Here is a 15,056-nt window from a genome sequence, read left to right as displayed (position 1 = left end):
ACGCTGACTGACTGTTTCCTTGACATTGCTATTTTTGTCTTCCTGATGGTAACTGTCGCCTGAACCACACCTGTATTCACCTCATCTATAAGTTCATAAAGTACAGTTTGTATAACCATAATTGATTTTATTAAAAGTCAAGCAATTATTTGCTCTTATTTGATAACATCCAGACTGTTTCGCAGCCAAATGACACAATCACTTGACACTATAGTCACTTTTGCTTGGTCATACATCAAGAGTACTAAAACAAAGATTTTTAGCGTTTAATAAATATTTTGTTTTCTCTTTGGCTAATTTGATTCTACCATTGACGGAGATAAAGTCACACACATAACTCAAAACAATGAAAACACAAAATTATGATTGATAAAAGTCGAAATTATCACAGTTTTGTACTTTCACCATCGTACCTCCGACAGTGCACACAATCGACTTTTCACCACAATGGTGAAAGGTCGAAAGTACGTTAGTTAAACTTGAAATAATGTCGAGTTTTCGCTATTGTGGTTTCGTTTATTCATTATTTCGACTTTTACAATCGTACTTTCGACTTTTCACAATCGTACCTTTCACCTTCGTAGTTTCGTTATTTCGACTTTCACTATCCTAGTTTCGTGTTTTCGTTGTTTCGAGTTTTGTGTATGTCGAGATGGCTCTAAGAGACACCGTGGTTCATATTATGTCCACGTCAAATCACATACTTAATAAGGGTTATAACTTTAGCAACCACATTTCAAGAATTTTTGCTCCTTTGCTTTGAGCATTTCACGATATCCTTATTATTTTTTTAGAAATATTCTTCACTTTTTTGCTTTTTAATTCTACACAAATTTCGTCAAACAAGCATCACTCATTTTTGATGCGGTTTATTTCTATGAATTTTATATGTTAGAAATATTCCCTTTGAATGTTCTCGAATATGCTTGCTATGATTTGTTAAATATTAGTTTAAACACATTTTATTCATTAGCATACACAGTACATAATATACACTTATTCAATATATACAATGTTGAAATGGATTAGAAAGAAAGATATAAAATCTTATATAGTTCTTCTCCGACTCTATTTTGAATTAACAACAAAGTGATGGCATCAATCTACTGAGACAATGTGTATGAATTTATATAATATGTAAGAGAAAAAAAAACATTAAGGATACCAGACATATATAATGAATTTGGGGAAATATGTTATAATTATAACGTTATCCTAGCACATTAAGAACTGACTTGCTTTGGCTGGTTCTGGAGAAAACAAATTTAATGTGAAAAAAACGACTGTGATAATGAGTACAAGATGTTTCAATGAATCATATTTCGAACCACTTACTTAGTTTGATATATTTATGAACTGCGAAAAATATAATCTCATTTGCTTCAATTGATTTGGATTCCGTTCCGAACAAGATAATCTCTAATGAAGGAGCTATAATATTTGATACTGTATAAAACATAATACGTCTTATGTTTTATCAAATCTTTGACATTCATAAAAATAGTGGTAGGTTGACTCAATTTCGCCACACTGACGAAAAGGCGATTGAAGAATATTCTTTAAAATAAATGTTGATTGAGAGAGGTGCAATTTCTCCGGAGTCGCGTGTGAAGTACTTGATATTTAATGTCACCGTAATAGAATAAAGAATAGCTTTTGCAACTTCCCTGATATAGGACTTAAAGTTGTTTAATGAGTTTGCATTTCTGACATGGTAATTTGTTCCATTCTTTTAATGTTGAAGGAATAAAAGAATTAGTGTAGAGAGAAGTTCTTGAAGGTATAATTTGAAGATTTGTAGAATAACGAAGATTATACTGACTTGTTTCACCTACTGTTTTAGGAACAATATTACACAGATATTCAGGAGAGATCCCATTTACCATCTTAAAGAATGAAATTGATTTATGTTTACGACGGCGCTCAGCAAACTTTCCCAGCATATTTCGTGATAGAGCTCCGATAAGGAAACAAGTTTAATTCATCCACTTACAATTCTTGCAGCCTCATGCTGTATCATTTCGAGTTGTTCCTTTTCATAGTTTGAACAATTGTCCCAAACTACATCAGAATATACTAAAACTGACCGAATAAAGGCAACATATATTACCTCCAATGATCTACGATCAATCAAATACTTAAGACGTGTCATATCATTTATTCGTGACCAAGCCTTGTTTTTAATGTAAGAAATATGTCTATGCCAGGAAGAATCATCTGAAAGAAAACAGCCTAGATGTTTGTGAGATTCAACCACAGGGATACTTACATTAGATATAGACAATGGAGGATGGTGTGGTTTATTAATCTTTTTAGAAATTACCATTGACTCAGATTTATAAGGATTGGACATTTTTATACCACGCGGTCACACCCTTTGCAAAATATGTGCTTTAAAACAAAAATCAAGTGAAAATATTTGTGACTGTGCCTTTTTTGTCGGACATCCATCCAGAGCAAAAGAAAAATTGACTATTAAAATATCAGACAACAAGATATATCAGCAGGTCACACTTACTGGCCAAAAATCTTGTCCAGTCTACAAATTATGATGAAACATGATGAGACATTAAACAATGAATTAGACAGTGTGTCATGTGCAAGACTAAGACCCTTAGCTACAAGGTCAACGTGACACTTAGAGATAAAAAATGTCACTAGCTAGAAAATCTTGTCCTGCCCAAAACTCACGATACGAGAGATGATAGTCAATTGGAAAAAGTGTTAATGATTAATGAGTCCTTGTCAGCAATTATGATAATGAATGCTTTATTTTGATAATACTTTACTTAGTTTTGTCATATTCATACTACTATTTTGTGTCTTAACATATACAGCGGGGACATCAACATTACCAGTTGTACTTTATAATTTGCCATGTTTAGTTATTTGTCTAGAGCTTATCTATCTTAAAAGTCAAAACAATGTAATAAGAACTACATGTGATGTAATTAATGATTCACTTGTAGAAATTGTTTTGTTAAATTTAATACATGATGATGTTTATCTTAAAATCAACATAATGAAATCAATCAGAGTTAATATTAAAATTAATTATCCCTGGTCTAATTACATTAACTGATGATTCAGTGAATTTTATAATTTGAGCATAAAGATGCTCTCATAGCACATTTAATCCCATTAAAATTGCAAATTTTGATATAAAATGATTGAACAAATAACAAATCAGGTCAAAATAATCTGTTAATATTGCTATATCTAAAATGGAATGACCTTTTGCTTGACACGGTTATTTTTGTAGGCTTTGATTGTAGTATAATGACACTCTGATATACATAATACTAAGTAGCTTAATTAGATTTAGAGGAATTATTTTGCGTATGATTTTTTTTCTAGACATTATTAATGTTTTTATTTTTTTACATGACTTTTAGAGACAAATTACTACCTCATTCTTTTCACATCTTACATAAACTCATGCACGCTAAATAGACTCACTTTTTGGCAGAATCAAAAATGAAATATGACATATCCGCTCCTTAAATTTATGTCTATGTATTCTTTCAAAACCATCTTCGAATGAACATAAACCATATACCCGGTATGTAAACATATCAAATACTAGTACTTTTACCGTCTATAATTTTAACTATAAACGTTTGAATTTGATAATATGGAATTGTGCTTGGCAAACGTTTTAGTATCATTTATATACACTTTTTAAAAAACATCCGTACCCTGGCTAATTACTTAAGGAGAATGAACAAATTAGTAAAAAGGGCAATTTAATAAAAATGCTTTGACAGGGATTGGAACCCAAACAATACAAGTTGCAAACATAGTTAAGTAAATTATCTTTATACACCAAAACCGAGTAATATTTGAGGGTCAGTTGACAATTTGAATCATGCCTATTCAACTATATACAGATAAACATGTTCGTTTGAGTTTGTTTGCAGTGGAACTGTGATTGACAGCTAATATTTCTGTGAAATTAACCAATTAAGGAAGCATAATTCATTTTTTACAGTTTCTTGTTACGTAATTTAAAAATAAAAACGACTTCTAATACGAATGTCTTAGAGAGGGGATCTCCAACAGATTAATAAAAATCGTTACATTATTCCCTTGTTAGTTGAACATTACATGTTTAAAAATTTTTACAAAGTGAATGCGATAATTTCATTATAAAATTGACTGTAAGATAATTTTTGTACTGTTTATACAATTCCTTATGTGATAAACAGTATATGATAAATCATAAATGATTAATGTGATCCTTATTTCATTCCGACGTAAGTCTTGTAAAACATTTTAGGTCTAATAAAGATGCTAAACTGCATTGAAAGAGTTTTATTTTAATTTCTACTATTCCCATATCAGAAGGCTAAGGTTCACGCTAGTCCCCATTACCAATCTGCATGTTAAGAAAGACAAAGGAATTGACAAATATGCCATTGCTGATAGTAATTTACATATTTTTGTACGTTTAAGTTCGTGTCATGATAACATTATGACCAAAGAAAAAAGGTTGCCTTAAAAATTACTGTATTTGAAAATGTTTGATGCAAGTACATGTACTCCACTGTATACATGATGGACTCTGGATGGACCCAAACCTCAACAAAATCAGAGTACAAGCATGTAATTAAATGTTGCCCTTCCACTATTGTGTGGTTTTTTGCCCTAATACTATTGAAAAATCTAACATGCCGTTTATGGAAGCAGTTATGAAAACTAAGAAACCGTCAAATACAGTCCATAGCCCTGTCACTGGCAAACAGTCATATGTTGACTATTGTTCTGTGACTGAAAAACAGTCATATGCTATGTACTACACTGTAATAACTATAAACTGTAAATTAAATAAATGCTTCTTGCCCTAGGGAACTGTGTCATGTTGCACTTACGCTGCTAGGAAATAGTCATGTGCGCATTATTATCCTGTAACTAGGGAACAGTTCTCTGTAACTAGGAAACAGTGTTGTAGGCTATTGCCTTGTAACTATAAAGTAGTCATGAATATCTTGCAGTTTGGATTGGAAAATACATCTCGAAGTTACCCATCCATTTAGCAGTAACGAGGCTGACCGCGTTGCTGCCAATGGGAAGGTATTCTAGATTAACGCAAATACATGTCATGTGTTTCTGTCAAACTGATATTGGGGCCAGCAATCGCAACTACTCGGCCCTTTCCGTCAGTCTTCGGATAAGGACCTCGAACACAATAGTATGAATACACAGAACGGATGCAGTATTCCGGTCTAACCTACGCTAAGAAACTAAACATGTAAACAAATAGTAATTTAATGCTGGGAGTTGTTGACATGTTTATTTCCAATATATGTAGTAAAAGTCCACCTGAAATAAGTGAATTCATAGGTACAAAAGCAAACAATACATTATTTATATATTTACTAATATGGCTGTGAAACCGAAAGTTCAAAAAACCAACCTGTTGACATTTGGTCGGATTTATTTAAAATTGAACATCAGAGGGCATATTTAAATAACAAATTGTTGTCGGACATATTTTCAAGCATAAGAGTACCGGAACAGACATTAGGTGTCAAATATATACATTCGTTTTACATTATCTCTGTTTCTGTTTACATCTGTAAACCACGTGGTAGAACTACTTTCAATCCGTATTGTATATTATTAATATTGTAGATAATAGCCGAGGCAGTTCCGAATGTGGGGCCAGATGAGTCGTATGATTTTGAGTGGCGTCATTAATATTTAATCATATTTTATGAATGAACTCCGTGAAAATGGCGTCATTTTAGCGCATTTTAGAATGGAAATACGTACCAAGAATGACAAATAAAATGAAATGTTTCTTGTGGTTATTGAGTATTTAACAAAGAAATTAAACAAATTTTCCAAACAAGCCTCGTTTAGTGTCATAATGATTAAACTGATACAGAATATTATATATTGTGTTTAAATAAGTAAATAAGTAAGTACAATGAGCATAGATATCCTTTACAGTTGTAAAAATAAGGTGTGTCAGACTAAAGATTAGGTTATCTGCCCTTGATTTGACAAGAAAACAAATGGCAGGTTAGTCGAAAATGACTGTAATAGTGATTGTAATCTTTATAATATCACAATAATAATTCTAAGACAATGTTAAAAATATTTTAAAAAGTCTTTTATACAGATTTCATTCTGCTGTATATAACTATGGCATAAAAATACCTTCTGTATGACCTCTTCAACTCTCCACTCTCTTCACTTCTCCTCTACACTACAAGCGCGGGTAGAAAATAATATGCTTCGTCCCGATATAAAGTGCGAAACATTTTAAGTCTTGTTAACGCACTCTTGCTTTTATCTGTTTAAATAAAACTAACAAATGCGGCTTATAAATATCATGTCAAATACATGTATGTATTTTCTCGAATATTGGCTGTAACTTTTTAGAACAGTTGTTTAACTAAATACGACAGTATACGTTTCCGTACAAACAAACAAACAAACAAACAAACAAACAAACAACAAACAAACAAACAAACAAAATAAATAAATAAATAAATTCCACCTGAAAGTGCATTCAACCAGAGCATAGGACTAATCCGAAATTAATCTCTCAACAATACATTACAAATATTTTCAATTTATTTTCGAAGTGAAGTGACACAACCATTGTATTCAATGCTATAAATGGGTTTTATGTAGAAAATCAATAGTACTATTTAATACGTGTTTAAACATATTTACTTTCATAATGGTATGGTCAGTTATTGATGTGTTTAAAGTGGCGATTTATTTGCTTTGACCAGGAATATTGAGCCACCTGTATGAAAAATTAAAAATGAATACAGAGTAAAATAAAACGGATTGTGAATCAGGATCTAATATAATTACCACTCTCTTGGTCCCGGGTATGTTATTTTTTTGTTTATTTTTCTTTGATATGTCAGATGCTCCGGCGTTCAGCTATTGCAATTTTATTCTTTGCAAATACTGATCCATTTTAACTTTGATTAAGTATGAACGTGTATTCTTTGTTTTGCTATTTACACTATTTTACCTTGTTAAACCAATAAAGACAATTCAGGTGCCACCCAAGTCAAAATTTAAAAAAAAAACAAATGTAAATATCTTCTAATGAACGAATGAACAGGTCGATATCAATTCTTCACCAGTATCACTTCGACCAAGTTAAAGACTTTGTATAAAATATCTTTTAACAGCAATTTCTCATAAACTGATAAGTGAATGACCATAAGATTTCCTAGATGGTTCTCTTAATGCTCTTATCATGTGTTTGGGAAATCAATTTGTTTGGTTTTTATTATGGTCAGCTGAAATAAGAAAAAAACGTCTTCTAACAAAAATGAAACGACTGATCGCTAAATGGAAATTGCTATCCTATTTACTCAAATTATTTTGGTTAGCAATTACTTTAACACTGTTTAATGTTTCCACGTATGTATTACCTTTCCTAGCCACTTTGTTATACTGTTCTCCTCCTGATTTTATCAACAATCAGGTTCTTATGAGATTTGTTGTTAAAGTTGAGACGGATAAGCAATAAACAGTTCGCTTCAACATCTTAAAGTGAATTGGTCTACAATGGGCACATTTTCCATACGTATTTCAAATATTGATAAAGCAAAATTATATAAATGCATAATTTGGATATTCATGTAAACTATTGCTTGAAAGGAAAAATGTTTATAAGTTCTATGTGATGTAATATAACCATTTTATTGGTGAATAATAATATTTTGGTCTAGAACAATTTATAATCTGATATATAAATATATGTTATATCGGATCATGTATGATTCGTTCGTGTTTTTTATGAGTGATACTGAATACTATCACTATCAACGTAAATATCTAACATTTAAATATAGACCAATTCACAATAAAGCATGAACGAGCTAAACTCGGAACTAAACGGGTATTAATTATTATTTACTTAGACTAATTATGTTTCAATGATATATTTGAACTTCTTAGGGGCTAAAATAAAATGTAAAATGTACAGTACCCTTTAAGAATATAATCTTTTTGAGTTACCTTCTCTCAGATGTGTTCACATAAAATGCATTCGATTCCCAAACGGTCCAGTAAAGATGAAAATGAATGTATCGTTGTGTAAACAAGTATGTTGTAACGACTAAGTTAGCATGCAACATTTAGACACGCTCGGTTCAGAAAACAGTAGTCTAATACTAACTTCTTTTCAAGAAAAATGTACTCTGACACGAGACATAAAGATTAGGTTATCTGCCCTTGAATTGACAAGAAAACAAATGGCAGGTTACTCGAAAATGACTGTAATAGTGATTGTAATCTTTATAATATCACAATAATAATTCTAAGACAATGTTAGAAATATTTAAAAAATGCTTTTATACAGATTTCATTCTGCTGTATATAACTATGGCATAAAAATACCTTCTGTATGACCTCTTCAACTCCACTCTCTTCACTTCTCCTCTACACTACTAGCGCGGGTAGAAAATAATATGCTTCATCCCGATATATAGTGCGAAATATTTTAAGTCTTGTTAAAGCACTCTTGCTCTTATCTGTTTAAATAAAACTAACAATTGCAGCTTATAAATATCATGTCAAATATGTATTTTCTCGAATATTGGCTGTAACGTTTTAGAACAGTTGTTTAACTAAATACGACAGTATACGTTTCCGTACAAACAAACAAACAAACAAACAAACAAACAAACAAACAAACAAACAACAAACAAACAAAATAAATAAATAAATAGATAAATAAATGAATAAATAAATTCCACCTTAAAGTGCATTCAACCAGAGCATAGAGACTAATCCGAAATTAATCTCTCAACAATACATTACAAATATTTTCAATTTATTTTCGAAGTGAAGTGACATTACCATTGTATTCAATGCTATAAATGGGTTTTATGTAGACAATCAATAGTACTATTTAAAACGTGTTTAAACATATTTACTTTCATAATGGTATGGTCAGTTATTGATGTGTTTAAAGTGGCGATTTATTTGCTTTGACCAGGAATATTGAGTCATATGTATTAAAAATTAAAAATGAATATAGAGTAAAATAAAAACGGATTTTTTTTGTGAATCAGGACAGGATCTAATATAATTACCACTCTCTTGGTCCCGGGTATGATATTTTTTGTTTATTTTTCTTTGATAAGTCAGACGCTCCGGCGTTCAGCTATTGCAATGTTATTCTTTGCAAATACTGATCCATTTTAACTTTGAACGAATGAACAGGTCGTTATCAATTCTTCACCAGTATCACTTCGACCAAGTTAAAGACTTTGTATAAAATATCTTTTAACAGCAATTTCTCATAAACTGATGAGTGAATGACCAGCAGATTTCCTAGATGGTCCTCTTAATGCTCTTATCATGTGTTTGGGAAATCAATTTGTTTGGTTTTTATTATGGTCAGCTGAAATAAGAAAAAAACGTCTTCTAACAAAAATGAAACGACTGATCGCTAAATGGAAATTGCTATCCTATTTACTCAAATTATTTTGGTTAGCAATTACTTTAACACTGTTTAATGTTTCCACGTATGTATTACCTTTCCTAGCCACTTTGTTATACTGTTCTCCTCCTGATTTTATCAACAATCAGGTTCTTATGAGATTTGTTGTTAAAGTTGAGACGGATAAGCAATAAACAGTTCGCTTCAACATCTTAAAGTGAATTGGTCTACAATGGGCACATTTTCCATACGTATTTCAAATATTGATAAAGCAAAATTATATAAATGCATAATTTGGATATTCATGTAAACTATTGCTTGAAAGGAAAAATGTTTATAAGTTCTATGTGATGTAATATAACCATTTTATTGGTGAATAATTATAATATTTTGGTCTAGAACAATTTATAATCTGATATATAAATATATGTTATATCGGATCATGTATGATTCTTTCGTGTTTTTTATGAGTGATACTGAATACTATCACTATCAACGTAAATATCTAACATTTAACAGACCTTCCATTATAGACCAATTCACTTTAAAGCATGAACGAGCTAAACTCGGAACTAAACGGGTATTAATTATTATTTACTTAGACTAATTATGTTTCAATGATATATTTGAACTTCTTAGGGGCTAAAATAAAATGTAAAATGTACAGTACCCTTTAAGAATATAATCTTTTTGAGTTACCTTCTCTCAGATGTGTTCACATAAAATGCATTCGATTCCCAAACGGTCCAGTAAAGATGAAAATGAATGTATCGTTGTGTAAACAAGTATGTTGTAACGACTAAGTTAGCATGCAACATTTAGACACGCTCGGTTCAGAAAACAGTAGTCTAATACTAACTTCTTTTCAAGAAAAATGTACTCTGACACGAGACATAAAGACAGACATCTTTTGACTCGTCGCTTTTCACAACCAAATGAAGTGGAGGCTTTTATCAACACATTTCATTGAGGCTTTTCTCGACAAAATTAAGTGAAGGCTTACACCAACGAAGTGGAGCGAATGCTTTTCTCAACAAAATGAAGTGAATGGTTTTTCACGGAAATCAAGATAAATTTTGATTTATTCTTTTCTTTGTTTTCAAAGGCAGCAACCTCGTTAATCATGGAGAAGAAGTGGAAACTTGTGCTTATTATCATTGTGGTGATTTTGGTATTTCTGACGATCGGTTCACGCATGCTGTCCGTTCAGGAAGTTAGTATACATATTTAATATTTAATTCACATTTTCAATCCGCCATGTCCTTCTATAAAGCCCGTATATACGTGTCACGGTTCAGAACTGTTCACTATATAGGGGGAGAAGATGTGTAAGCGGCCGGATAGCTCAGTCGGTAGAGCCGCGGAACGGTATTTCGAGGGTCCCGGGTTCGAGTCCCGGTCAGGCTGCACATTTTTCTCATCCTGTGACATACGTTTCATTATATGATATGAATGTAACTACCAAATGAAAGATCAATGTTTAATAAACAATCACGCAGGAGACTTCTACTATTTACAAAACCTTAAATATTGTGGCAGACAATTTTCTAAATTTGCTCGGGGTGGACAACTCTTTCTCTATATACTAAGACTTCGCTATTACGACCCCCCTGGCTTTGCGCGTGCATTATGTGTTGTTTTGGTTTCCAACAATAACAATATGTTACATTCATTCGTCCTTTGAAGCTGTTTTAATTTCTATTTTAGTCGAAGGTAAATATTAGTTTCTGAAAATTAGGTTAATGTTGGTACAGATTCTAAAAAACACTCGATTGTGACAGAAAGCATTACATGTATATGTAACATTAAAATAGGAAAATTAAAAGACCGCTTTTGGAAATAAACACTTTCAGGATTCTTGTTCTTATCATGTTCTTTTGAGAACATATCTATTTTATATTAAATCCTGTTTTTCATTATGACAATTGAAAGTTTAGAGCCTATATTTTGTACTGATTGACTAAAAGAAACAGATACCGAACCATTCGATTCTTTGTTTTGATAAAATGTTGATTGACTGAGACTTATGTCGTACAGCCCAAACAATTGATGTTTAATTTTGTTAACAAAAGCTTCATTATATTTCCAGTCAACATTAAGTGAACCTATTCCAGCTGAATCTACACATTCACAATATCAGAGACCTAGTCATGAAGAGGTCAAAGCTGTTTTCAAACAAGGTACAAAAGAGAAAATATCTACTGCGGCTAGATTAATACACAAAGCTAATAAACATGTCCGAGGGTCAAAAACATCCGGTTATCTTAAGGACGCATTATATGTGATGAAACTTATTATGAAAGAGATGGCTATTGACGAAAAAGCTTTATTTGAAAGGTCTAGTGTAAAATCTAAAAGTGTTTGCCCAGAATCTTATATGGGCGGTGCATTTGGTTTCCCGTTGTATTACAAAGGGTTTGAGGTTGACAAATGTAACTATAATTTGCCGTTAAATAAGCTTGTAACAGTGATAAAATATATTGACATAAAACAGAATGAATTGAAATCTGCATCCGATGAATTGGAAAAATTCGTCGCCTCGGTGTATAAAACCATAAATAGTATACAGACTTTGATTGCTATTAATTCCGGAAGTGGTTCAATTAATTTGAAAGACAAATACCCGCATGTTAGTTTATTACAATCAAAGTATAAAAACGAGGGATTTGCTCTCAACAGTTTAGCTAAGCAAGTAAAAACACCTTATGTTCTAATTGCAAGGGGTGTAGAATTCTTTACCAATGATTCTAGATTAGAAAGGATGGTCCGAGAACTAGAAAGCTTGAATGTCGTCGCAGTAGGAGGGGCCTTTCGTTATCCAAATGGACATTGGCATAAAGGTTGCTATCAGTTGATGTATAGAAACTACACTTTAAAGTATATTTCTGGATACGACGAATCGTTCCACGAGTGCCTGTTCTGTGATTATATACAAGGACCTTTCTTAACTACTTCTAAATATTTGAAAAGTAATGTATTCGGTGATTATAATGAAAACAATGGGCTGTATGAAGACTGGTTTCTTAAGATTTTCAAAAAGAGAGAAGAAACAGTGGTATGTCCTGATTCAATGTTTCATATGCGAAGCCAAGATGGCGTGAAATCTGATCCCATGACCGGCTTTTTGCAGAAGTGGGACTTGTTTAAAATGGTTACAGCGGAAGGAAGAACACTAGTTAGAGATTGTAGAAATCAGAGAATTCAAGGTAGAAAGTCACTTGCATTATCACCATGTGCTTTGAGATCAAACAACGAAGCTGTAAAAACTGTCATGCGGAAATGCGCAGAAGTTGGAATAACTTGTGAATTACAGGAGGGCACGGCGCTTGGAGCAGCCAAGTTCGGAAGATCTCTGCCTTGGGAATTAGATTATGATATAAGGTTTTCGTTTGAAAGTTGTTCCAAATGCAAACAATTAGAGCAAGCATTTACAAAAGCAAATATAAAATTTGCCACTTTTGCATCAGATTGTTGTACTAAAAAGCTTAAGTTAGGGGATAGAATAAATTACAAAGTAACAGTAAATGGATACAAGGGTGATTTTACAGGTCATCCCCTATTGGGAAGTGATGACCCTGTCAGGGATGGTTTAGAATCTACAAAAGTGCTCTATGACGGACAATGGGTAAATTTTGCTCGGAATCCAGGACTATTTGTGCGAAACAGATATGGTAAAGAAATGTACCGCCATGCTGAGCACTGGATGTTTAGTGGTGTTAAAGGGGCTCATCACAGGTTTGACTATCCAACAAATATATTCCAACGTTGTACTTCACCAGGTGCTCACAACTGCTTGGATAGGTTCAATGCTGATGGAAATTTACAATTTACAGAATTACTCCCATAGCGAAACACAAATAAACTTACATGTAGTATAGAATCTTTTTGTTATTTTAGTTTGTAGATATATTACTTATGAACATGTTATTGAAAGTTAAGTACCACTTTGTTTTTCGTATATTAAAAAAGAAACAAACTAGCGACTAAATGAGTTAAACGTAAATAAAAATCTTATTAACTCCCCCTGCTTATTTTGGAATTTTGGTTATACCTTTGAGCAAAACTAAATAATGATTACAATGTAGGTTAGCACAATTTATTCCAAATATCCATGTTCTTTAACCAAGACTTAAAGTGTTAACGTGATACTATTAATACAAAAAATTAAACTAAATCTGATGCTCAAGGCAATTTTTTAAAGTATATCTCCAAGGCTTCGCAGGGATAAATTTTATGCAATTTACTAGTAAGGAAAATTCTATATTTGTTTCTTACGAAGTATTTATTACATTTCTTTTAAGCACATGCCGATAGAACACTCTTTCGTTAAGTTTCGGTCGCCATGTTTCACCCTCTTGTTAATCATTGTTAAACGTTAATGAAATTTCTAATGGATAATTGGAATTAAATGTACTTACCCCACATGCAATCGTTTGCTAGTTTTACTGAAAGTTATCACATTAATTCTAAAATATTCGATGCGGTTTATAAGTTTTGTTCAGTGTATTTTGCTTAGGTAGGGACTAAGATCTATTAATGATAAAAGATTTGTGCACGTATGGATTGAATAAAAAATAAAACAAAAATAAAATTGCTGTACTTCACGCAAATTGTGTTTGTGATTTGTGTCTATAAAAGAAATATATAACGATCTACGGGTATTATAATCAAATACCTCGAGGTCGATTAAAAGCGAACAAAATATTGAAAAATAATAGGATCGCATAATGTTAATTCAAATTCAGTAAATAATGAAAAAAAAATGAAATAAATAAGGGCACAAACAAGAATATATAAGGGTATTTAAAGACAGGTACTGAGATTTGTTTTGGGTGTTATTCTGTCAAATAAATGTGGTACTCAAGCTACATAATAACATTAATTGTTTTAGGCTGACTGAGGGTTTCAATTTTACATATATTGTTATGTCAAAATATCATGCTTTGGTTACTCGATTGACTGTCATCTTATGTCAGAGAACATAGCTATTTCGTTCCATATAAATTCAACCATGTGCCATGTAATTTTGTCATACACCAAATGACATGCATTTATGTAATTTTGTCAAACAATCGGGAAATCGACTTATTCTGCCAATAATCAATGAAACATGCTATTTTGTTAAATAAATGTTCAATAAAACAAGTTATGTTGTCAAACGCTGAATTAATCATATAATTTCACAATAATCTGATAAGACGACATATTCCGTGGATGCGTAGAGGCTGTATTGAGATGTAATGAGGGTTGAGGCACATATGATGCACACTAAGATAAAATGAGCCGCGTCACGACAAAACCAACATAGTGCGTTTGCGACCAGCATGGATCCAGACCAGCCTGCGCATCCGCGCAGTCTGCTCAGGATCCATGCTGTTCGCTTACAAACACTATTACAAGTAGAGAAACTGATAGCGAACAGCATGGATCCTGATCAGACTGTGCGGGTGCGCAGGCTGGTCTGGATCCATACTGGTCGCAAACACATTATGTTGGTTTTGTCGTGACGCGGCTCAAATAGTGTTATTGTTATATTAATATGATTGCTTCATAAAACACACAGAGAAAGCAGTGCGTTAATCTGATACATGTATATAAAAGGTTGTAAGAAATGATAATATTCGTTTAG

General features: G+C 32.2%; 1 protein-coding gene across 2 annotated transcripts; it reads left to right on the top strand.

Moving 5' to 3' along the window:
- Positions 1-6,718: 6,718 nt before the first annotated feature.
- LOC132740974 (uncharacterized) lies at positions 6,719-14,651 on the top strand. 2 transcript variants are annotated; one of them, XM_060729040.1, is made up of 3 exons: positions 6,719-6,851; positions 10,533-10,640; positions 11,517-14,651. In XM_060729040.1, exons 2-3 carry the CDS (start codon positions 10,551-10,553, stop codon positions 13,272-13,274), a joined length of 1,848 nt encoding a protein of 615 aa, XP_060585023.1. In that variant the 5' UTR covers positions 6,719-6,851; positions 10,533-10,550; the 3' UTR covers positions 13,275-14,651. The 2 variants fall into 2 exon arrangements, with proteins under 2 accessions (XP_060585023.1, XP_060585022.1); XM_060729039.1 differs by lacking the exon at positions 6,719-6,851 and adding an exon at positions 8,917-9,094.
- Positions 14,652-15,056: the final 405 nt, after the last annotated feature.

This window comes from Ruditapes philippinarum, unplaced genomic scaffold, assembly GCF_026571515.1.
Source record: "Ruditapes philippinarum isolate M1 unplaced genomic scaffold, ASM2657151v2 ctg411_1_1_1_1, whole genome shotgun sequence".
In the NCBI taxonomy this organism is placed as follows: domain Eukaryota; kingdom Metazoa; phylum Mollusca; class Bivalvia; order Venerida; family Veneridae; genus Ruditapes; species Ruditapes philippinarum.
Note: the sequence above shows the minus strand (reverse complement) of the source record. Positions and strands in the feature narration are given on the sequence as shown.

Bases quoted from the DNA above. Each gene is read 5' to 3' on its own strand.
- LOC132740974 (XM_060729040.1), top strand. From the start codon at position 10,551: ATGGAGAAGAAGTGGAAACTTGTGCTTATTATCATTGTGGTGATTTTG. The intron at 10,641-11,516 runs GTTAGTATACAT...TTATATTTCCAG, and splicing joins GCATGCTGTCCGTTCAGGAA to TCAACATTAAGTGAACCTAT.